Raw genomic sequence first — 25,321 nt, forward strand, 5'->3', positions numbered from 1 at the left:
TAGGCGCTTCAGTCTGTATCTGCGAGACCGCTCCAGTCGCAGGTTCGAATCCTGCCTCCAGCATTGATGTGTGTGATGTCCTTAGGTTATTTAGGTTTAAGTAGTTCTACGTTCAAGTGGACTGATGACCTCATATGTTAAGTCTCATCGTGCTCAGAGCCATTTGAACCATTTCTGTATCATAGTGACTGTCCTCTGGCAGGTGAACGACGCAGCTTTCATCTGAAGGAGCGTCGGCGGACGGTGAATTCACCTCAAATTGTTAGTGGCTGTTATCATCCCGAGCAGGGGGTCGTCCATCCCCCAACTAAATCACACATAGCGTCCCTGTTAGGGCCTCCACTATAGCTTGAAATTTTTTTTGCAGAGTGAAGCCCAGGTTTAAGAAAGAAAGGCAAAGGAATTATTTAAAGAGCCGACACGGCTGACTACGGGGTCTCAAAAAACTAGTACGAACTTCTCATCGACTGGAGTGTTTACTTTACACTGCTCCAAAACCACACATCCAAACCATTTTCTATACTATGCAGTGCGTCAGAATCTCTGTACTGTGGGATTTAATGCGTAGGGTAGTTAATCTAAACAGGTTACAATAATTAGTGAAAATCAGTGATATCACAATGACTTCCTGAAACGGAAAGATATTTCTAAATGTGAACTGCTAACGTTTGCTATTTACCAAATACACATTACAGCTCCCTAACGCCATTCCTTAGCGGCCGTAAACATAGCGAAGAAACACTAACATTTAGGGAAAAATGCATTTGACTTCATAGCAAATGCTGTCTTGGAACGCTCTGTGCATTAATAACATTACGTTTACTGCACAAACGTTCTTCAGCGGCTCAAAGTTTATTTCACAACAAGCTGTGAAGTCACCGCTAAGCCCTCGGCTGTGTATGCAAAAACTGGTGACAGATGGGAGAAAGCCTCACTGGCTTCCCAGAAAGGTAAATGGTAATAAAGTTTGTTGACGATCGGGGGAAGTGGTTTATTTAGTGCTAGAAATGAAATGGTAATGTCTTTTATGTCACACGTAATTGTGACGCACTCTCTCAGAATAGTTTATCAAGCTACAACGGGCAGTTGAAAGCAGCTATATTTTCATTTGTAGCCTTATTCTATTTCTCACTGAAACTACGTAGAAAGACGTATTGTATTCCGGATACGTGGAACGTGTATCAGCAGAGATTTATGAGCAATAATTGCTCTCGCTCGGACGTGTATTTTTCATAATTATTGTTGCTGAAGCGACAGCATCGAAACAGACTACGAGGAACTTTAAAGGTTAAATGCCTTTATCTTGAAAACTGTTTGCCACTTCCTGCTCTGTATTGGCAAAATTTCGTTCCTACCAATTGTAACAATGTTGAGAACCAAGTGTATACGTGATTGGATCACTACGCATCTTGTATCAACATTGAGCATAATTGTTTCCATTGTCGGTGAACAGTCTCATAAATAAGATTCTGCTAATGTTGACCGGTGTTCAATGCGTTTACTAACCATGTGAAATTTTTTTATCAAAAATGAAACTGATTCTGTTCTTACGATCCTCGTCACACATCTGTTCTCACTAATTGCACCATTATTTCTTTTGACCACTTTTTCGCTCACTCTTGCTGGTCGTTATTCGTAGTGGACGTCCCCGTAAACGCAACTTTCACGACTATCGACGATTCATTCCTCCGTTCTCGGAAATACCCTAGATTTGATAGTGGTCGTGAGTTTGCACGCTTTTCGATAAATCAGCAATATGAACACAATCTGAATCTTCCGAGATGCGCCGTTTTTATTCATCCTGCACTCACGTAAGAAGTACAGTATTTAAAAATGTTGATTTATTGTCAGCAAAATAAAAAATCGTTACTTGGCACACAACTAAAACCTTACTAGTATAGAATTATCTGAAAGGGACATCAACATAGCTTACTTCCAAGCGACTTATTGGATATTACTTCTCATGAAATTTTGGAGTATGACCAAGATCTGGTAAAGATTATATTATGCACAACAAATGTTACAGTATTTACAAGTATCAGTCGAAATTTATTTACTTGGTAACTTACCAATAATGATCAACCTCCCAAACGGTTTAAGCAGCTTTATGCATTTTTCGACATCGTCTCCACCATTGCTGTTAATTACCATATCTATTCCGCCAGGATACGCCTCCAATATTTCCTCCACGTAATCTTCTTCGTGGTGAAAAACCCTGGTTACTCCGAGAGACAGAAGTTTTGAACGTTTCGAGTCTGAAGCAGTTCCCAAAATTGTGACTCCGCGAACAGTTTGGGCTAACTGCACAACAGACGTTCCAACGCCACCTGCAATTAAAATGATTTCCAGTACTATTATTTCTGTCATCGTTTGAGGTTTCATGTACTAATATCAATAAAGCGTCAGCGGAATATAGATATGGAGATTGCTTTGTTCAAAGATAATGATACTGATGGTAACTAACTTTCTACAAGTAGTAGGTGAGTTTCGCTACTTGGGCCGAACAATAAACGATCATGGCCAAAGTAGAGAGAATATAAAATGCAACATGAAGCGTTTCTAAAGAAGGAAAATCTGATATATAATTAAGTGTTAGTAAAACTTTTCTTAAAGTGATGATGTAGGCTGATGCAATGAATTAAAATTTGTATCAGTGTCGGGATTTGAACAAATTTTAATTCATTGTTTCAGTTTACATCGTTATCATAGATAAAGGTCGGAATCAATATGTCTCAGGACATGATTAGCGTATCATCTATGCCAGAGATGCAGGCAGCATTAACCCCCTTTACCTCATTGCTAAGGTGCTATTCCAGCACTGGAGAGCTTCTACAACACTGATGGAGTTTAGAAGGGGAACAGCGATGGGCTGAGACGTGAGCCGCAATTTGTATCGGGGAGGGAGACAAACTAGGGTAATCTGTGCAGTTATGGTAGCCATAGTGACAGTGTGGCTCGGTGGTTAGCGCGTCTACCTGGTAAGAGGAACCTGGATTCCAATCCTGCCTACGGGATTATTGTAGATAGACGCGGGACTCGGTATATCTCAGGAACATCAACTGTACGTGGTTTTCTGAAGGTATTTGTCTAGAGTGTAACTTTGTATGGAAGTAAAACATGTACTGTAAAGAGTTCAGACAAGAAAAGGATAGCAACTTTTGAAATTTGGTTTCATAGAAGGACGCTGAAGATTAGAAGAATAGATAAGTAACAGAAGGGGAGGTCCTGAATCGAACTGACAGAAAAATAAGTTTATGTCACAACTTGAGTAAAAGAAAGGATCAGCTGACAGCACACATCCTGAGAAATCAAGGGATCGTCGATGGAGGGAAGCTTGAGAGGTAAGAATTGTAGAGGGAGGCCAAAGCTCAAACACAATGTGCAAGTTCAGATAGATTTTGGTTGCAGTAGTTATTCGAAGATGAAGAGACTTGCTCAGGAGAGACTAGCGTACAGAGCTGCATCAAACAAGCCTTCGGATTCACTACCACAACAACAATAACAACAATATTGATGCTGACATAAGTACAGTGTACTGGTGGTTTTCCAGTAGATCGTGGGAAGTTGCCGTGCTGTTGACAATAAGAATGGTCTGTAAAGCAACACTCAATATTATAAAAAGAGCTCATTGCCGTTAAAGTTTTGGCTCTATGACCGTGAGAAGTCTGGTGTAGGTCGCGATCACATACAGATGCATCAGTAAGAAATGCGTGATCACATACAGACACATCAATGAGAAGAGCAATGCATCAAAATCTCCCTCCCCCCTCTCTCTCTCTCTCTCTCTCTCTCTCTCTGTGTGTGTGTGTGTGTGTGTGTGTGTGTGTGTGTGTGTGTGTGTGCATGTATAAGTGCGAGTTGTCATGTGAGTTCCACCCGAAGGTAGGTCTTCACACACTTACTCTCCCTGTCCTTCTGTCTCCAGTTGCTCTCTTCTCCAACACGAACCAGCCACCTTCTTCGATGTTATTTAACAGCTTGTATCTTCTACTTCATTTCATTCTTCTTTCTAGCTCTTCCAATGCTTTCATCGTCAAATAATCTGTCACAACACTTGACCAAGCCAGTTCGTCTTTCTTTTTCGTGTATCTTCCAATAGTCTTTTCCTCTCCCCTATTCTTTCCAGCTACTATTTAGTAGTTACTCTCTGTATCCACGTGACCTTTTCCATCTTGCTCCACATTCACATCTCAAATGTCTCCATTCCCATTACCTGCTCTCTTTCACCACCATACTGTGCCCCTCTCCAAACAAAGCACTTGGGTAGCTATTTCCTGGACTCTTTACCTACACTGGGGTCCAAACTTAAAGCAACAAAGCGAAATGTTGCAAGGCTGCGTTTATTTTGCCACAAAACAGTATAATCAGGTGATAGTAAGGTAGAAACAATATAACGAAACAAAAGTCAAACGTTAGCAACATGCGTAACGTAGACAAAAATGTTCTTCTTTTTTCCTACTTAACGGATTTACGCACAGATTCCGAAAAGTGGTTAATGGACTCAGTATGGAGTGTAGCCACCTCTGGCAGCAATTCAGGCCAGAGAAATGACGAGGCATGCTGTGAATGACGTCATTAATCTCATGCTGAGGCAATAATGCCCATTATTCGTCTCAGCTACTCGCAGGTCTTTGAGAGTGGTTGGTGGATGCTGACATGATATAACCCGTGTTCCTGTACGACATTATATGTTTATGGTTCATTTAAATTTTTACTTTAAAATTTTCGAATATTGGTACTATATTTTATGTAGATGTAAAGTAAAGTGAGCTAGAATTTGAAGTTATTTCCACTGTATGTGAGTAAGGTATGAAAAAGACCATGCAAACTGCTTATTACGTTAAATAATTTTCTGATGTCATTTTGTATTTTAAAATATTTGTGTGTATAGATTTTTCATGTTGATGTAAACCTGAAAATTTAAGAAGTCACGCTTAGGAACTATGTAAGAAGTAGGTGTTACGTAAAAGCCAGTGTGCTTTTGTTTGAAACGAAAGTTGCTCTAGGGAGTGATAAAGGTGGCAAGGGCGATTTTGGGCGCTATCTACAGCAAGCGCGGGAAGTAAGTCACACAGTCTGTAGGCAGCAGTGATTGAGGCAACACCTTTGTGGATCAGGAGAAGTACTGCCTGCAAATTTGCACAAAATTGCCTCGGATGAAGACTGCAAAATGCTTACGGCATTCCTGCGAGTTTTTGGGTTACTGCATGTAAAATTGAATAACGCCGAGAACAGAAATTGAGCCCATACAGCTAATTGCTTGCAGGCAGTACTGTGGGTAGTGTAGCCGTCATAATTATTCGCCACACCTAAGCCTACAGCCACCAACTAAGTTTTCCTTTTTTTTTGCTTTTTTACAGTGTGAACCATTAATTTAAATTGTGTTTTAATAATCATTCTTGAACTTTAAAGAAACTGGTTCACCCTGTTATTTAATCCTAAACATACACTTATACAGGGTTCCTTCCTGGTATTTGATTAATCCGAGTATCCTGTTTTACAGATTTATAAAGTGCGAAGTTAATATAAAGAGGCATCATTTAAATTGTTTTTGTGTTTTCTTCACTATTGCAAAGTGTTATAGTAAAAGTTTGCTTAAGGAAAATTCAGTCAGAGTGTAGCTAAGTTACTAGAATCTGATAAATGACTATACAGAGTTAGTTGAAAGAATTATAGCTTTCGAAAGAAAATTTCAGTAAGAAAGAGGTTTTCTTGAAGTGAAATGTTCCGTGTAAAAAGTGCGTGCTTTGGTATCTGCCAAATTTCTTTTAGCTTCCTCGAAGTTATCTACTGGGCTTTTTCTCTTTCAAAAACATAATGTATAAGGGTATAGTCCAATATTGTTTGCGTGGAATAATATTTATTTAAAGAAGCAACTTAAACAGTAGCAAGAAAGTAAGCAAAATTCATACTTCTGTTTTTCCAGTACTTCACTGTTTCATTTCCTGGATAGGCTGGCGACCGTTAGTATATGTTTTAGATCATTAAGTGGACTTCGATCTGAGTTATCCTAGCTTCAATATAATACTATTCATACTGCGTTTCATTCTAACCGCTTTGTAAGATCTTGGGAAAAGAACTGAATGGTCTGATTTACTTATCCATTAGACACAGGACATGGTTAACTCCTGTAAAAAGGGTCACTCTATTGATTAGCTTTTCCTATTAACAGGACTATCCTCCCTTAGTGTACTTTATTTGGGAACTAAATTTTAGTAGAGAGTTATACGTGGCAATGTAGGGACAGGGGTTCTGTTATTTAGGTAAAAGCATACTAAATTACAACAGTATTATTAGGGTTATAACTATTGCATCCCAGATGTGCTCTATGGGATTCAAATCGAGAGAGCGAGCAGGACACACCGTGCGTGAAATATTTTCCTTTTTCAAGAATACACCACCACTTCTGCTCGGTGAGGCTGAACATCTTTGTCCAGCAATACCAAGTCGGGACCCACAGCACCTCGCAAAAACCGCACGTGAGATCCGAAGATACCGTCACGATACCTGACAGCTTTACTGTATGATTAAATGATGATGGCGTCCTCTTGGGTAAAATATTCCGGATGTAAAATAGTCCCCCTTCGGATCTCCGGGTAGGGACTACTCAAAAGGTTGTCATTATCAGAAGAAAGAAAACTGGTATTCTACCGATCGGAGCGTAGAGTGTCAGATCCCTTAATGGGACACGTAGGTTAGAACATTTCAAAAGGGAAATGGATAGGTTAAAGTTAGATATAGTGGGAATTTGTGAAGTTCGGTGGCAGGATGAACAAGACTTTTGGTCAGGTGAATACAGGGTTATAAATACAAAATCAAATAGGGGTAATGCAGGAGTGGGTTTAATAATGAATAAAAAAATAGGAGTGCGGGTAAGCTTCTACAAACAGCATAGTGAACGCATTATTGTGGTCGACATAGACACGAAGCCCACACCTATTACAGTAGTACAAGTTTATATGCCAACTATCTCTGCAGATGATGAAGAAATTGATGAAATGTATGATGAGATAAAAGAAATTATTCAGGTAGTGAAGGGAGACGAAAATTTAATACTCATGGGTGACTGGAATTCGGTAGTAGGAAAAGGGAGAGAAGGAAACGTAGTAGGTGAATATGGACTGGGGCCTGGTAGAATTTTGCACAGAGCACAACTTAATCATAGCTAACACTTGGTTCAAGAATCATAAAAGAAGGTTGTACACATGGAAGAAGCCTGGAGATACTGACAGGTTTCAGATAGATTATCTAATAGTAAGACAGAGATTTAGGAACCAGGTTTTAAATTGTAAGACATTTCCAGGGCCAGATGTTGACTCTGACCACAATTTATTGGATATGAACTGTAGATTAAAGCTGAAAAAACTGCAAAAAGGTGGGAATTTAAGGAGAAGGGATCTGGATAAACTGAAAGAACCAGAGGTTGTAGAAAGTTTCAGAGAGAGCATTATGGAACGTTTGATAAGAACGGGAAAAGAAATACAACAGAAGAAGAATGGATAGCTTTGAGGGATGAAATAGTGAAGGCAGCAGAGTATGAGATAGGTAAAAAGACGAGGCTAGTAGAAATCATTGGGTGGCAAAAGAGGGATGGAATTTAATTGAAGAAAGGGAAAAATGTAAAATAGAAGTAAATGAAGCAGACAAAAAGGAATACAAGAGTCTCAAATATGAGGTCGACTGGAAGTGCAAAATCGCTAAGCAGGGATGGCCAGAGAACAAATGTAAGGATGTATAGGCTTATCTCACGAGGGGTGAGATAGATACTGCCTACAGGAAAATTAAATAGACCTTTGGAGAAAAGAGAACCACTTGCATGAATATGAAGAGTTCAGATGGAAACCCAGTTCTTAGCAAATAAGTGAAAGCAGAAAGGTGGAAGGAGTATATATAGGATCTATACAGGGGCGATGTACTGGAGGACAATATTATGGAAATGGAAGAGGATATAGATGAAGATGAAATGAGAGATACGATACTGCGTGAAGAGTTTGACAGAGCACTGAAAGACCTAAGTCGAAATAAGGCCCCGGGAATAGACAACATTCCATTAGAACTACTGACAGCCTTGGGAGAGCCAGTCCTGACAAAACTCTATCATCTTGTGAACAAGATGTATGAGACAGGTGAAATTCCCTCAGACTTCAAGAAGAATATAATAATTCCAATCCCAAAGACACCAGGTATTGACAGATGTGAAAATTACCGAACTATCAGTTTAATAAGTCACAGCTGCAAAATAATAATGCGAATTCATTACAGACGAATGGAAAAAGTGGTAGAAGCCGACCTCGGTGAAGATGAGTCTGGAAAAGTAGAAATGTTGGAACACGTGAGGCAATCCTGACCCAACGACATATCTAAGAAGACAGATTAAGGAAAGGCAAACCTAGCATTCTAGCATTTGTAGACTTAGAGAAAGCTTTTGACAGTGTTGACTGGAATACGCTCTTACAAATTATGAAGGTGGCAAGGATAAAATACAGGGAGCTAAAGGCTATTTACAATTTGTACAGAAACCGGATGGCAGTTATAAGAGTCGAGGGACATGAAAGGGAAGCAGTGGTTGGGAAGGGAGTGAGACAGGGTTGTAGCCCGATGTTATTCAATCTGTATATTGAGCAAGCAGTAAAGGAAACAAAAGAAAATTTTTAAGTATTAATTAAAATCCATGCAGAAGAAATAGAACTTTGAGGTTCGCCGATGACATTGTAATTCTGTCAGAGACAGCAAAGGACTTGGAAGAGAAGTTGAACGGAATGGATAGGGTCTTGAAAGGAGGATATAACATGAACAAAACAAAAGCAAAACGAGGATAATGGAATGTAGTCGAATTAAAACAGGTGATGCTGAGGGTATTAGATTAGGAAATGAGACACTTAAAGTAGTAAATGAATTTTGCCATTTGGGGAGCAAAATAACTGATGATAGTCAAAGTAGAAAGGATATAAAATGTAGACTGGCAATGGCAAGGAAAGCGTTTCTGAAGAAGAGAAATTTGTTAACATCGAGTAGAGATTTAAGTGTCAGGAAGTCTTTTCTGAAAGTATTTGTATGGAGTGTAGCCAGGTGTGGAAGCGAAACATGGACGATAATAGTTTGGACAAGAAGACAATAGAAGCTTTCGAAATGTGGTGCTACAGAAGAATGCTGAAGATTAGATGGGTAGATCACACAGCTAATGAGGAGGTATTGAATAGAATTGGAGAGAAGAGGAGTTTGTGGCACATCTTGACTAGAAGAAGGGATCGGTTGGTAGGACATGTTCTGAGGCATCAAGGGATCATCAATTTAGTACTGGAGGGCAGCGTGGAGAGTAAAAATTGCAGAGGGAGACCACGAGATGAATACACTAAGCAGATTCAGAAGGATGTAGGCTGCAAAAGGTACTGGGAGATGAAGAAGCTTGCACAGGGTAGAGTAGCATGAAGAGCTGCATCGAACCAGTCTCAGGACTGAAGGCCACAACAACAACAACAACAACCTGACAGCAGTTAATCCTTGCCGTTTTAACCGTTCGATTTCATGAAAAAGTGTTAGAGTAGTCAACGTAATTCCTGACCATGCTATTAGGGATCATCCTTGATATCAGTTCTTTCCACAATGGTTGGGTCCCGATGTTGTGTTCCACGTTCCCTCCAGATGCGAATCCGTCGAGAGTCACGGTCCGGACCAAATCGAGACCCATGTGTGGGAAGAACAGTGGTCCACTGTTCGACCGTCCGGATGGCATGTTTACTGTTCCATTCTACACGTTCCTTTCTGTGAAGACGTGTCAGAGCTGCACATAGAGCAGATCTTGGCACCCCATTCCACAATGGTGGTTTTCGACAGACATGCTGCCCATTCAATTTCTTCATTTTCCCATGGATGTCTACTGGTATTTTTCCTTCGCCAACCGAGAAAATAATGAGAGCACGTTGGTCCTGTCTGGACGCATATGACAAATCACCTCCATAGTTCCCATTTCCGCATTCACTAATTTACTGTACGGATATTTTGTGCATTAATACCTTTACTCCTTGTCTGAGGTATTGCTCTAGTGACATCTTTTATATAAATGATGAAGACGTATATTCATCATTTATTGCTGGTTCTAGAAAGTTCATAAGTTATCTTTCACGATACAGTCTGCGTCTCTCTTCAAGCAAACTGATCAGTTTCTTATTATGCAGAAGGAACATATAAGCATGACTGACACAAGGATGGTGTCCTCGTGACGAGAACGATTGTGCATTCTACATCTGCATCTCTGAACACCACCGTGAAGCCTATGGCAGATGGTACTTTTCATTGTACCAGTTACTATTGCTTTCCAGCGACGCAACTAATCCAACAATCCAACAGTAGAACAGTCACTGAAGTGTGGAATATCTATATTTCCATTGCGATTAACTTCCCCCTTTGTGGTGTCTGGCACTCAGTAATCTATGATATTGGTTCAAAGACTCTAAGCACTATGAGACTTAACACCTGAGGTCATCAGTCACGTAGACTTGAACTACTTAAACCAAACTAACCTAAGGACATCACACACATCCATCCCCGAGGCAGGATTCGAACCAGCGACCTTAGCAGCAGCGTAGTTCCGGACTGAAGCGCCTAGAACCGCGAGGCCAGAGCAGCCAGATATAGATGATATTTCCTCATGTTATATGTATCAGCAAGTGAGTTATCTGTGCTAACTCATTATTACCAAGTCCTTACTGTATCCGTTGTGGATCGACGTTTTCCACAACTTCTTCCCCTTATATTTGCGTATGGAGCGTGGGAAGAAATATTGCTAAAACGTCTATGTGCGCGCTGTGATTAACTTAATCTTGTCCTACGGGAGTGATACGTTGGGGGCTTTAATGTATACGTATATTCATCATTTATTGCTGGTTCTAGAAAGTTCATAAGTTATCTTTCACGATACAGTCTGCGTCTCTCTTCAAGCAAACTGATCAGTTTCTTCATAGTCACCTTGCCACTCTCCCGGAGGCCGAACAACAATGTAAATATTTATATTGCTCTTCTCTCTATAGGTTCAATATCCGTTGTTAGTTATATTACACAGTAATTTTATTTCCTTTGATTTTTGCACCCCTCCCCGTATATCCTTGTATCTGTACTGCACTGAAAATATATCCACAACAGCGCAAATGTCGACGGTATGTGCTGTGTGTTTTGTCTGGAAACAAACTAGGCCCATTAACGTGCTATTAAGAACATTAATACTCATTTCCTTGTTCGACTCAACACTGCATTCAGTACTACTCGGCTCCCGTTCAAGCTCGCTTTTTCGGCGACATTCAATGTTCATTAACTGTGACACACAACAGTATGGGTAGGTGCACTAATGGATAGTGGGCATATACGCTCTTCGTGTACAGCCCCACGGAATGCTATGGGAAATTAGCGCAACGACGCTATGTTGAGGTGTTGACGCAACGACGAAAACAATCTCAGAAATTTTGAATGCAAGGAGCTTTGTATTATTCCGTGCTTTGTGTTTTGCGTTTTGGTGACTGCATCTCATAGGCTTTTTTTATTACTGTGGAGATATTCCACAGAAATGAAGGTAATTAGTGTAACAAACAGAATAGGTCATAATTGTGGTCGGTTTGCTTGTGTCCATAGTCCTGCAATATTTTAGAAATGCAACATTTTCTTAGTGGCCTCCTATTAAACTTATTTATGCACCGTAATCGCTATTTCTGCATATTATGCTTTTCTCAGGTGACAGCTTTAACTACCTGTGTAGCTAGATTAGGCGCTTGCTTGCTTCCAAGTGCCAGGACTGGGAAAGCTCGGGACTCGAGCATCGCTCGCAACATTGACAACTTTCAGAACAACAAAAATTAACATCCAAAACATTTAATGAAACACATACCAAGAGATGAAAGTTGAATAGAGCAGTTAAAGGTGCATAAGCACTAAAAAGTGAAAGTAATTGAACTAAACTTTTTAAGCCAGCGCTTTTAAAAAGGAAACATCTAATTTCTTTTTAAACGTATAACTAGTTTGTCAAGATTAACAACATTTAATATTATCGAGACCTGAGATTCAATACGTTTACTTGAGAGCTCAACAAACACTAACATTAAGACGTGGGAATTAATAATATTAATACTAAATTTGTAACTCAGAATACCAAAGGTCTCCAGAGCTCAACTTGACTCAGCTCTGACCAATTGAATTTCAGCAAACCCGATTTAAGAAAGATTATAAAGACAATTGATCAACAGTGCCTGCCGCCACTGGCCCGAAGTCAGGACAGCTAACAAATCAAACGGGTAAAAATTCCGGCTCTCGCCTTCTAGAACACGCACAGTCGACCCATGTTACTATGTAATAATGCAATGTATAATTAACTGTGGTGTCACCGCCAGACACCACACTTGCTAGGTGGTAGCCTTTAAACCGGCCGCGGTCCGGTAGTATACGTCGGACCCGCGTGTCGCCACTATCAATGATTGCAAACCGAGCGCCGCCACACGGCAGGTCTAGAGAGACTTCCTAGCACTCGCCCCAGCTGTACAGCCGACTTTGCTAGCGATGGTTCACTGACAAAATACGCTCTCATTTGCCGAGACGATAGTTAGCATAGCCTTCAGCTACGTCATTTGCTACCACCTAGCAAGGCGCTATTATCATTTAATATTGATATTGTACATCATGTACCGTCAAGAGCAACGTACGTCATTAATGGATTAAAGTTAAGCATTCCACCCGCTACGTCCGTTTTTCTAAATTCTAATTTCCTTGTCCTGTTCCAGACCTCACGCCAGCCTGCGTGAGCTAAATCGCGTGCCTTTCGGCCTCCTCTAGTAACACGGTGTTGGCTCTCCTGCCAACCACAACATTAACAACTAGACAAGTTGAGATCAGGGGTAAAGTTAGAGGAGACTATGTCAGACAGCACTGTAACGTCCAAGGTAATTATATTCGGAGACTCACATGAGAATTGTAAAATTCGCATACCTGTTATAGAGCCATTACAAAACAATAATAAATTGACAGCAATGCACTCAATGTAATTTGTAATAAGAAAACTTCTTAAGCTGAGGTAATAAATTTAGCAGTTTGGAAAGGGCGCCGCCACTTGGTCCCTCTACACCAGAAGAAGTTCACACCCCAGCTGTTAACCAAATTCCATTATTACGTCCTTGGCGTGGAATCGAAACAAATCCATGGATCGGCACACAGGGGAGAAATCATCTCGCGTGGCTAAATAGTATCGACAGCCGCGCGGGGTAGCCGCACGGACTAAGGCGTCTTCCACGGTTCACGAGGCTGCCTCCGTCGGAGGTTCAAGTCGTCCCACGGGCATGGGTGTTTTTGTGTTGCCCTTAGCGTAAGGTAGTTTAATTTAGAGCAAGTGGGGTGTAAGCCTAGGGCCCCTAAGAACTTACCGCAATTTTCGAACTATCGACAGGTTGACTAGAGAACTTCCTCCAGACAGTGGCATTAAGCTTTTACTGGCCAGCGGTAGTAATTAATGGTTCACGAAAACGCCACAGACTTAAATTTCAAGACATGAGTCAACTCCAGCAGGGAATCAGCACAGTACTTCAATAACAATAATAATAATATAAAACATGAGTAAACGGGATAGGAATAAAGTTTAAGTCATTACATGACAAATATTTATTAATTCTTGAGATAAATACGGCACCAGTGAGACCCAACTGCAAGCAAACGCAGTGCATATATTGCAGGCCGTTACATCCAAATCTGGAAACAGAGCATGGGCAGCAACCACGAAAACCTAAAACAGGAAGCTGAGCCAAAGCACGCAACTCGCTAAGCGCTAAGTTAAGTCGCAGAGTAATCATTAAAACAGAGGCTCCCACAGCTATGGGAAGAACATCGAGAACACCAAACACTGAGACACGGCAACCGCTCCGAAATGACGCTTGCTCCGTTAAAGTTAAGCTCGAAAATATGGAAAAATTCCCGGTCTTGTCTGAAGCTCGGGTGGTGCAGCCAACAGGTTCCTCCCAATTGCTCCCCTCAGTGTGTCCCTGTGTCAAACCACTGAGTTACCTTTTCCAGGTCCTCCTCGGAAGCAAGGGAAGCATGTTCAGGAGATAAATCTGCTACAATCAATAGGATCCGCAACATGGGGCTCCACGGCCAGCATACGCGCTGAACTCCAAACTGGCGCTTCCCGTGCGATTCATCGCGACCTCTGCCATCGCCACCGCTTGCATCGAGTTCCGAGTACCGCGGCCAACGAGATTTACGGGCGCTGCAACGAACTTGTGACATCACACTACTTGGCTTGTCCGCCACACTTTGTGAAAACTCGGCTCCGTGCAGTGCCAATGGGAAATGATTTAACTGAAAAGTTATCTACCAGAGGTCTTAATTATGTCTTGTGCTGATGAGAGATATCTTGCATTTAAACACAAGCTCAGGGTTCATTAAACTCGTCTGAAGTAGTTAGTCGCTCCCAACCCGAGACTGCTACAGGCACTCGTAATACCTGCGGTGTGACGTGTTTTGACGCACGTGCCGTAGCCCTTCTTTCTCATGGGCCTCGCCCAGTACCAGGTCCCTCCTTCTCGATGCGCTAGCCAGGCAGCCCGCTCTCCAAAAGTGAACCTGTATAGGGAGCGGCGCGACACATCGATTCGCGCAACGTTTCACTACATAAGATTTTTAAATACCAGTTCAAATTTAAGGACACATTCCGTTCTCCATTTTTAATAGAAACAAAGTTATTGTTATATTTTCTAAAAAAATATATTCTTCCTACCCCTGTATCAAGTGCATAAATACAGTAGTGATATCTCAATAATGAATTTTAAACGTTTAGTTCCGGACAGCAGCACGTAGAAGAAACACGGCTCTAGCTTAGAACATTAGTTGACCACGCAATTGACAGACCTGGACCTACCAGAAAAGTTCATAATGGGAAAGGCCTTCATTGGTGTAGAGTCACTGTAAGGAAACTTCTAATGAAACAGACTACTCCAAGACATGTGCAAAACAAAATATAGGGCTATAGATAATGAGATCCTAAATGAAACGCATCTGGCTGTCACGGGGGCAATGCGTGGAGTCTTCGACGATTGTAGCAAAATATTATCGAAAGATGAATCACAAAAGTTGAAGACATTTGGATCACACTTGAAGGCTGTTAGTAGTACCAAAGCTAGTGCCCTGACACTCGTGGACTCTTGTCTTCAAACGTTTCCTTACAAATGAGAGCTCGGGCGCCTTGCCTCAACATAAGCCGGCCACTGTGGCCGAGCGGTTCTAGGCGCTTCTGTCTGAAACTGCTCGACCGCTAAGGTCTCAGGTTCGAATCCTGCCTTGGGCATAGATGTGTGTGATGTCCTTAGGCTAGTTAGGTTTAAGTAGTTCTAAGTTATAGGGGACTGACGACCTGAGATGTTAAGTCCCATAGTGCTCAGAGCCATTTGAACCATTTTTGATCCCCAATTTAATTCTGGCACTTCTGCAAATTTTAGTGATACAGATATTGGAGTTGTGATGAGAAACATCTGAATTCACTGAAATTGAAAATATATCCTAGGTTCCACGGTGTCCGTATCAAACTCCCATACCACATCCTCAAATTCATGGATCAAGGCATTCAGTTAGATCCAGTATATCTTGGCTTTCGAAAAGCATTTGACTCATGCTACGTTTATTGTTAAAAGTACGGTCGTATGGGGTATCAATTGATATTTGTGACTGGACTGAGGATTTTTTGGTATAGAGAACGGAGCGTGTTATCTCGAATGGAGAGTCATTAACAAATGTAGGAGTAATTTCAGATATAGTGCAGGCAAGTATGTTTGTTGGAACCCATGCTGTTCACGTTTTGTATTAATGACATTGCAGACAGTAGTAATACAACGTCAGTCTTTCTTTAGTTGGTGCTGTTGCAAGTAGGCTGTTTAGGTTTTTATACTGGTAACGCAACGTAGCGCTCTGTATGAAAATCACTGGCTGTGCTGTGTGCAGTCTGTGGCTGGTTTGCATTGTTGTTGGCCTTTGTAGTGTTGGGCAGCTGGATGTTAACAGCGCGTAGCGTTGCGCAGTTGGAGGTGAGCCGCCAGTAGTGGTGGATGTGGCGAGAGAGATGGCGGAATTTTGAGAGCGGATGATCTGGACGTGTGTCTATCAGAAACAGTACATTTGTAAGAATGGATGACATGAACTGCTATATATATTATGACTTTTGAACACTTTTAAGGTAAATAAATTGTTTGTTCTCTATCAAAATCTTTCATTTGCTAACTATGCCTATCAGTAGTTAGTGCCTTCAGTAGTTTGAGCAGTATTGGCGCTCGCTGTATTGCAGTAGTTTGAGTAACGAAGATTTTTGTGAGGTAAGTGAGTTGTGAAACGTATAGAGTTGCGCTAAAAAAATATTATGTGTCAGTTTAAGCACAGTCACGTATAATTTGTCTAAGGGGACGTTTCACTGTTAAAGGGTGACGATTATTGAACTATACGAAATAAAATCGTCATAACTTCAGAATGGTTTGCGTTATGACGTTCAAACTGTACGGGCGGCAGCGCGGAGTGACGGGAATTAGTATTGTTTGGTTTAGCGGCGAAGCCACTTTCATTTGGATGGGTTGGTCAATAAACAAAACTGACGCATTTTGGGGACTGAGAATCGCTTTCGCAGTCTCAACCGGTTACTGTGTGGTGTCAGAATAATTGGTGCGGTATTTCTTGATGGCACGCTGTCTACCGAAAGGTACGTGAAGGTTTTGGAAGTTTATTTCATCCCCATTATCCAAAGTGACTCTTATTTTGACAAGATATGGTTAATGCAAGACGGAGCTCGATCCCATAGAAATAGGAGAGTGTCTGATGACCTGAAGGAGCAATCTGGGAACCGCGTTCTTGCTGTGGGATACACAGAGGCTATTTGCATAGGCCTCGATTGGCTGCGGTATACTCCGGATTTGAACACAGGCGACTCCTTTTTGTAGGGCTGTATTAAACGCAAGGTGTACAGCAATAACAACAAAACCATTGCTGAGCTGAAAGCAGCCATTCAGGAGGGCATCGATAACATCGATGTTCCGGCACTTCAGCGCGTTACGTCGAATTCCGCTATTCGTCTCCGTCACATTATCGACAAAGATGGCGGGCATATCGAATATGTCACAACCTAAATCCCAATATCAGTGGTGGCGTTTACACGTTCAGCACTAATTTCCGTTTATTTATATAGTTCAATAATTGTTATCCTATGTGATATAATAAAGTATTGTGTGAAAAAAGCTGCCCTAAAACTGAGTTGGATCTTGATCAGATTTCGAAGTGATGCAAAGATTGGCAACTTGCTTTAAATGTTCGGGAATAAAAAGCTGTGCATTTCACAAAACCAAAAAACGTAGTATCCTGTTGTGTTGTTGTGGTCTTCAGTCCAGAGACGTTTAATGCAGCTTTCCATGCTCCTCTATCCTTTGCAAGTAACTTCTTCTCCGAACAACTACTGCAAGCTACATCCATCTCAATCTGTTTAGTTTACTCATGTCTTCATCTCTCTCCCTATACGATTATTACCGTCCACGCTTCCATCCATCACTAAATTGATGATCCCTTGATGCCTCAGAACGTGTCCTACCATCTGATCCCTTCTTCTAGTCAAGTTATGCCACAAATTTCTCTTCTCCCCAAATCTATTCAAAACCACCTCTTTAATTACGTGATCTACCCACCTAATTTTCAGCATTCTTCTGTAGCACCAAATTTCAAAGGCTTCTATTCTCTTCTTGTCTAAACTATTTATCGTCCATGTTTCACTTCGATACATATCTACACTCCATACTTTCAGAAAAGACTTCCTGACACTTCAATCTATACTCGATGTTAACAAATTTCTCTTCTTCAGAAACGCTTTCCTTGTCACTGCCAGTCTACTTTTTATCTCCTCTCTATTTGGACCGTCATCAGTTATTTTGCTCCCCAAAGAGCAAAACTCTTCTACTACTTTAAGTGTCTCATTTCCAAATGTAATTCTATCAGCATCTCCTGATTTAATTCGACTACATTCCATTACCCTCGTTTTGCTTTTGTTGATGTTCATCTGATCTCCTCGTTTCAAGACACTGTCCATTCCGTTCAACTGCTCTTCCAGGTCGTTTACTGTTTCTGACAGAATTACAACGTCGCTGGCAAAACTCAAAGTTTTCATTTCTTTCCTGTATATGGATTTTAATTCCTACTCCAAGCCGTTTTTTCTGTTTCCTTTACTGATTGCTCAATGTACAGACTGAATAACATAGGAGATAAGCTACAACCCTGACTCACACCCTTCGCAACCACTGCTCTCCTTTCATGCCCCTCGATTCGTATGACTGCCATCTGGTTTCTGTACAAACTGTAAACACCCTTTCGCTTCCTCTATTTGACCCCTGTCACCTTCAGAATTTGAAATAGAGTATTCCAGTCAACATTGTCAAAAGCTTCTACATCTACATCTACATGACTACTCTGCAATTCACATTTAAGTGCTTGGCAGAGGGTTCATCGAACCACATACTATCTCTCTACCATTCCACTCCCTAACAGCGCGCGGGAAAAACGAACACCTAAACCTTTCTGTTTGAGCTCTGATTTTTCTTATTTTATTTTGATGATCATTCCTACCTATGTAGGTTGGGCTCAACAAAATATTTTCGCATTCGGAAGAGAAAGTTGGTGACTGAAATTTCGTAAATAGATCTCGCCGCGACGAAAAACGTCTTTGCTTTAATAACTTCCATCCCAATTCGCGTATCATATCTGCCACACTCTCTCCCATATTACGTTATAATACAAAACGAGCTGCCCTTTTTTGCACCCTCTCGATGTCCTCCGTCAATCCCACCTGGTAAGGATCCCACTTGTTGCATCTTCTAAGTGTCCTTCCAATGAAACGCAACCTTTGACTCGCCTTCCCCACAATATTATCTATGTGGTCTTTCCAACTGAAGTTTTTCGTAATTTTAAGACCCAGGTACTTAGTTGAATTGACAGCCTTGAGAATTGTACTATTTATTGAGTAATCGAATTCCAACAGATTTCTTTTGGAACTCATGTGGATCACCTCACACTTTTCGTTATTTAGCGTGAACTGCCACCTGCCACACCATACAGCATCCTTTTCTAAATCGCTTTGCAACTGATACTGGTCTTCGGATGACCTTACTAGATGGTAAATTACAGCATCGTCTCCAGGTCATTTATATAGACCATGAACATCAGAGGTCCCAGGACTCTTCCCTGGGGAACACATGATATCACTTCAGTTTTACTCGATGATTTGCCGTCTATTACTACGAACTGCGAACTTCCTGACAGGAAATCACGAATCCAGTTGCACAACTGAGACGATACCCCATAGGCCCGCAGCTTGATTAGAAGTCGCTTGTGAGGAACGGTGTCAAAAGCTTTCCAGAAATCTAGAAATACGAAATCAACTTGAGATCCCCTGTCGATAGCGGCCATTCGTACGTGCGAATAAAGAGCTAGCTGCATTGCACAAGAACGATGTTTTCGGAAACCATGCTGATTACGTAGCAATAGATCGTTCCCTTCGAGGTGATTCATAATGTTTGACTACAGTATGTGCTCCAAATCTCTACTGCAAACCGACGTCAATGATATAAGTCTGTAGTTCGATGGATTACTCCTTCTACCCTTCTTAAACACTGGTGCGACCTGCGTAATTTTCCAATCTGTAGGTACGGATCTATCGGTGACCGAGCGGTTGTATATGATTACTAAGTAGGGAGCTATTGTATCAGCGTAATCTGAAAGGAACCTAATCGGTATACAATCGGGACCTGAAGACTTGCCCGATTCAAGCGATTTGAGTTGCTTCGCAACCCCTAAGGTATCTACTTCTAAGAAACTCATGCTAGCAGCTGTTCGTGTTTCGAATTCTGGAATATTCCATTCGTCTTCCCTGGTGAAAGAATTTCGTAAAACAGCGTTCAATAACTCCGCTTTAGTGGCACAGTCGTCGGTAACAGTACCATCGACACTGCGCAGCGAAGGTATTGACCGTGTCTTGCCGCCTGTGTACTTTACATACGACCAGAATTTCTTCGGATTTTCTACCAAATTTCGAGACAATGTTTCGTTGTGGAACCTATTAAAGGCATCTCGCATTGAAGTCCGTGTCATATTTCGCGCGTCTGTAAATTTTAGCCAATCTTCTGGATTTCGCGTTCTTCTGAACTTCGCATGCTTTTTCCGTTGCCTCTGCGACAGCGTTCGGACCTGTTTTGTGTACCACGTGGGATCAGTTCCATGTCTTACCAATTTATGAGGTATGAATCTCTCAATTACTGTTGCTACTAAATCTTTGAATTTGAGCCACATCTCGTCTACATTTGCATAGTCAGTTAGGAAGGAACTGAGGTTGTCTCTTAGTAAGGCTTCTAGTGATACTTTATCCGCTTTTTTAAATAAAATTATTTTGCGTTTGTTTCTGGTGGTTTTGGAAGTAACGGTATTGAGCCTAGCTCTAAGTCTACAAATGCTAGGAACGTAGGTTAGCCTTTCCTTAATCTTTCTTCTAAGATAAGTCGTAAGGTCAGTCTTGCCTCACGTGTTCCAGTATTTCTAACTGATCTTCCCCGAGTTCTACCAGTTTTACCATTCGTCTGGAAAGAATTCGTGCTAGTATTTTGGAGCCGTGACTTATTAAACTGGTAGTTTGCTAATTTTCACACCTGTCAACACTTGCTTTCTTTGGGATTTGAATAATTATATTCTTCTGGAAGTTTGAGAGATTTCGCCTGTCTCACACATCTTGCTCACCAGATGGTAGAGTTTTGTGAGGTCTGGCTGTTACAAGGCAATCAGTTGTTCTAATGAAATGTTGTCTACTCCCAGGGCCAACTTAGGTCTTTCATTTTCTCTGGCAAACTCTTCACGTAGTATCATATCTCCAATTTCAGCTGCATCTACATCCTCTTCTATTTCCATAATATTTCCCTCAACTACATCGCACTTGTATAGACGATCTATATACTTCCACCTTTCTGTGTTCCGTCGTTCTCTTCTCTCCAAAGGTCTCTTTAATTTTCAGTGTAGGCAGTATCTACCTTACCTCTAGTGGTTTATACCTCAACAGCCTTACATATGTCCTCTTTCCATTTCTGCTTAGTAATTTTGCACTACCTGTTGACCTCATTTTTGAGACGTTTGTATTACTTTTTGCTTGCTTCATTTATTCCATTTTTTATTTTCTCCTTTCATCAATTAAATTCAATATCTCTTCTGTTACCCAAGGATTTCTACCTACTTGATTCTCTGCTGCCTTCACTATTTCGTCCCACGAAGCTACCCATTCTTTTTCTACTGCATTTCTTTCCTCCATTTTTGTCAATTGTTTTCTAATGGTCTCTCTGAAGCTCTCGACAATCTCTGGTTATCTGAGTTTATCCAGATCCCGTCTCCTTAAATTACCAGCTTTTCTCAGCTTCTTCACTTTTAATCTACAATTCAAAACCAATATATTGTGGTTAGACTCCACGTCTGCCCCTGGAAATGTCTTACAATTTAAAACCTGCTTCCGAAATCTCTGCCTTACCATTGTATAATCTGCCTGAAACCTTCCACAATCTCCAGGCCCCTGTCGCGTACATAGCTTTCTTTCATGAATATTAAACTAAGTGTAAGCTATGATTAAGTTATGCTCTGTGCAAAATTCTGCCAGGTGGCTTCCTCTTTCATTCCTTACCCCCATTCCATATTAATCTACTGCTTCTCCTTCCCTTCCTTTTCCTACTATTTAATTCCAGTCCCTCATGACTAACAAATTTTCGCCTCCAGTCACTATCTGACTAATTTCTTTTATCTCACCACACATTTCTTCAATCTCTTTGTCATCTGCGGAGCTATTCGGTATATAAACTTGTACTACAGTGGTAGGCGTGGGCTTCGTGTCTATCTCCGACACAATAATGCGTTCACTATGCTGTTCGTAGTAGCTAACCAGCGCTGGTGGTTTTTTATTCATTATTAAACCCACTCCTGCGTTACCGCTATTTGATTTTGTATTTATAACCCTGTATTCGGCTGATCAGTAGTCTTGTTCCTCCTGCCACCGAATTTCATTAATTCCCACTATATCTATCTTTAAGCTATCCATTTCCCTTTTGAAACTTTCTAACCTACCTGCCCGATTAAGGGATCCGACATTCCACTCTCCGATCCGTAGAACCCCAGTTTTGCTTTCACATGACAACGACGTCCTCCTGAGTAGTCCCCATCCGGACAACCGAATGGGGGACTATTTTACCTCCAGAATGTTTTACCCATGAGGATGCCATCACCATTTAACCATACAGTAAAGCTGCATGCCCTCGGGAAAAAATTCGGCTGTAGTTTCCCCTTGCTTTCAGCCGTTCGCAGTACCAGCTCAGCAAGGCCGTTTTGGTTGATGTTACAAGGCCAGATAAGTCAATCATCCAGACTGTTGCCGCTGCAACTAGGCTTACGCATTACTTAATCTAACTTAAACTAATTTACGGTAAGGACAACACACACACCCAGACCCGGTAAGTACGTTTGCTGCAGAGCATAGGTCCTGTTTTCGGCGTTTCCTTCAGTTGAACAATTCGCGCATTGGACCTAGAATGTATCACGAACAATGAACATGTTACATTTTATCTACATCGGTACACTACATACTAGTTTAGTTTGGCGGGTGCATAACAAAAATTCGACAACGGCCTCATGTTCCTACAGTGAGAGTCCGTGCACAGCCGACAAGAGAGTTGATGTTTCTTTTACTACAGCAGCTAGGTATTTTAACTCTCGCCCGGCGTAGGTTTTTTTTTCTTTTTTTTCATGTAAGCTCAGTTCGAAGCTTACGAGTGTCTGTGGAAACAAGTACACTCCTGGAAATGGAAAAAAGAACACATTGACACCGGTGTGTCAGACCCACCATACTTGCTCCGGACACTGCGAGAGGGCTGTAGAAGCAATGATCACACGCACGGCACAGCGGACACACCAGGAACCGCGGTGTTGGCCGTCGAATGGCGCTAGCTGCGCAGCATTTGTGCACCGCCGCCGTCAGTGTCAGCCAGTTTGCCGTGGCATACGGAGCTCCATCGCAGTCTTCAACACTGGTAGCATGCCGCGACAGCGTGGACGTGAACCGTATGTGCAGTTGACGGACTTTGAGCGAGGGCGTATAGTGGGCATGCGGGAGGCCGGGTGGACGTACCGCCGAATTGCTCAACACGTGGGGCGTGAGGTCTCCACAGTACATCGATGTTGTCGCCAGTGGTCGGCGGAAGGCGAACGTGCCCGTCGACCTGGGACCGGACCGCAGCGACGCACGGATGCACGCCAAGACCGTAGGATCCTACGCAGTGCCTTAGGGGACCGCACCGCCTCTTCCCAGCAAATTAGGGACACTGTTGCTCCTGGGGTATCGGCGAGGACCATTCGCAACCGTCTCCATGAAGCTGGGCTACGGTCCCGCACACCGTTAGGCCGTCTTCCGCTCACGCCCCAACATCGTGCAGTCCGCCTCCAGTGTTGTCGCGATAGGCGTGAATGGAGGGATGAATGGAGACGTGTCGTCTTCAGGGATGAGAGTCGCTTCTGCCTTGGTGCCAATGATGGTCGTATGCGTGTTTGGCGCCGTGCAGGTGAGCGCCACAATAAGGACTGCATACGACCGAGGCACACAGGGCCAACACCCGGCATCATGGTGTGGGGAGCGATCTCCTACACTGGCCGTACACCTCTGGTGATCGTCGAGGGGACACTGAATAGTGCACGGTACATCCAAACGGTCATGGAACCCATCGTTCTACCATTCCTAGACCGGCAAGGGAACTTGCTGTTCCAACAGGACAATGCACGTCCGCATGTATCCCGTGCCACCCAACGTGCTCTAGGAGGTGTAAGTCAACTACCCTGCCCAGCAAGATCTCCGGATCTGTCCCCCATTGAGCATGTTTGGGACTGGATGAAGCGTCGTCTCACGCGGTCTGCACGTCCAGCACGAACGCTGGTCCAACTGAGGCGCCAGGTGGAAATGGCATGGCAAGCCGTTCCTCAGGACTACATCCAGTATCTCTACGATCGTCTCCGTGGGAGAATAGCAGCCTGCATTGCTGCGAAAGGTGGATATACACTGTACTAGTGCCGACATTGTGCATGCTCTGTTGCCTGTGTCTATGTGCCTGTGGTTCTGTCAGTGTGATCATGTGATGTATCTGACCCCAGGAATGTGTCAATTATGTTTCCCCTTCCTGGGACAATGAATTCACGGTGTTCTTATTTCAATTTCCAGGAGTGTAGTTGGCCAGGGTTGTATCAACTGCATACATACAGGGTGTTACAAAAACGTACGGCCAAACTTTCAGGAAACATTCCTCACACGTAAATGAAGAAAAGATGTTATGTGGACGTGTGTCCGGAAACGCTTAATTTCCATGTTAGAGCTCATTTTAGTTTCTTCCACTTACGCTCAATGGGGCACGTTATCATGATTTCGTACGGGATACTCTACCTGTGCTGCTAGAACATGTGCATTTACAAGTACGACACAACATATGGTTCATGCGCGATGGAGCTCCTGCATATTTCAGTCGCGGTGTTCGTACGCTTGTCAACAACAGGTTCGGTGACCGATGGATTGGTAGAGGCGGACCAATTCCATGGCCTCCACGCTCTCCTGACCTCAACCCCCTTCACTTTCATTTATGGGGGCGTTTGAAAGCTCTTGTCTACGCAACCCCGGTACCAAACGTGGAGAGTCTTCGTGCTCGTATTGTGGACGGCTGTGATGCAATACGCCATTCTGCAGGGCTGCATCAGCGCATCAGGGATTCCACACGACGGAGGGTGGATGCATGTATCCTCGCTAACGGAGGACATTTTGAACATTTCCTGTAACAAAGTGTTTGAAGTCACGCTGGAACGTTCTGTTGCTGTGTGTTTCCATTCCGTGATTAATGTGATTTGAAGAGAAGTAATAAAATGAGCTCTAACATGGAAAGTAAACGTTTCCGGACACATGTCCAAATAACATATTTTCTTTCTTTGTGTGTGAGGAATGTTTGCTGAAAGTTTGGATGTACCTTTTTGTAACACTCTGTATATTCCTTTCATTATTGTAATCAAATCCAAGCTATTGAAAAATACAAGAATTCTAGGTTGCGTTAAATAAATAGGTACCTTTTGGAATTTTTACTCTAAAATAGGCAAAAAATGCGTTAACTTCGAAATAGGCTGTTTTAGGTGCTATAAAGTTGACGGTTTCGAGTTTAAGTAGTCACGAAACGCATAATCACAAGTGTGTCTGCAACAAGAAACCCAGGTAAAGGATAGAGTTGACCCT

At 42.2% G+C, this 25,321-nt stretch overlaps 1 protein-coding gene across 1 annotated transcript in view; it reads right to left on the reverse strand.

Annotated features, from left to right (window-relative positions):
- The window catches only part of LOC126267996 (synaptic vesicle membrane protein VAT-1 homolog), a 72,389-nt gene that overhangs the window by 11,598 nt on the left and 35,470 nt on the right, over positions 1 to 25,321 (reverse strand). Inside the window, exon 6 of the mRNA XM_049973359.1 lies at positions 2,070 to 2,327. Coding sequence (XP_049829316.1) covers positions 2,070 to 2,327 — 258 coding nt within the window. The remainder of the gene's footprint in view (positions 1 to 2,069; positions 2,328 to 25,321) is intronic.

This window comes from Schistocerca gregaria, chromosome 4, assembly GCF_023897955.1.
Source record: "Schistocerca gregaria isolate iqSchGreg1 chromosome 4, iqSchGreg1.2, whole genome shotgun sequence".
NCBI classification, from domain to species: Eukaryota; Metazoa; Arthropoda; class Insecta; order Orthoptera; family Acrididae; genus Schistocerca; species Schistocerca gregaria.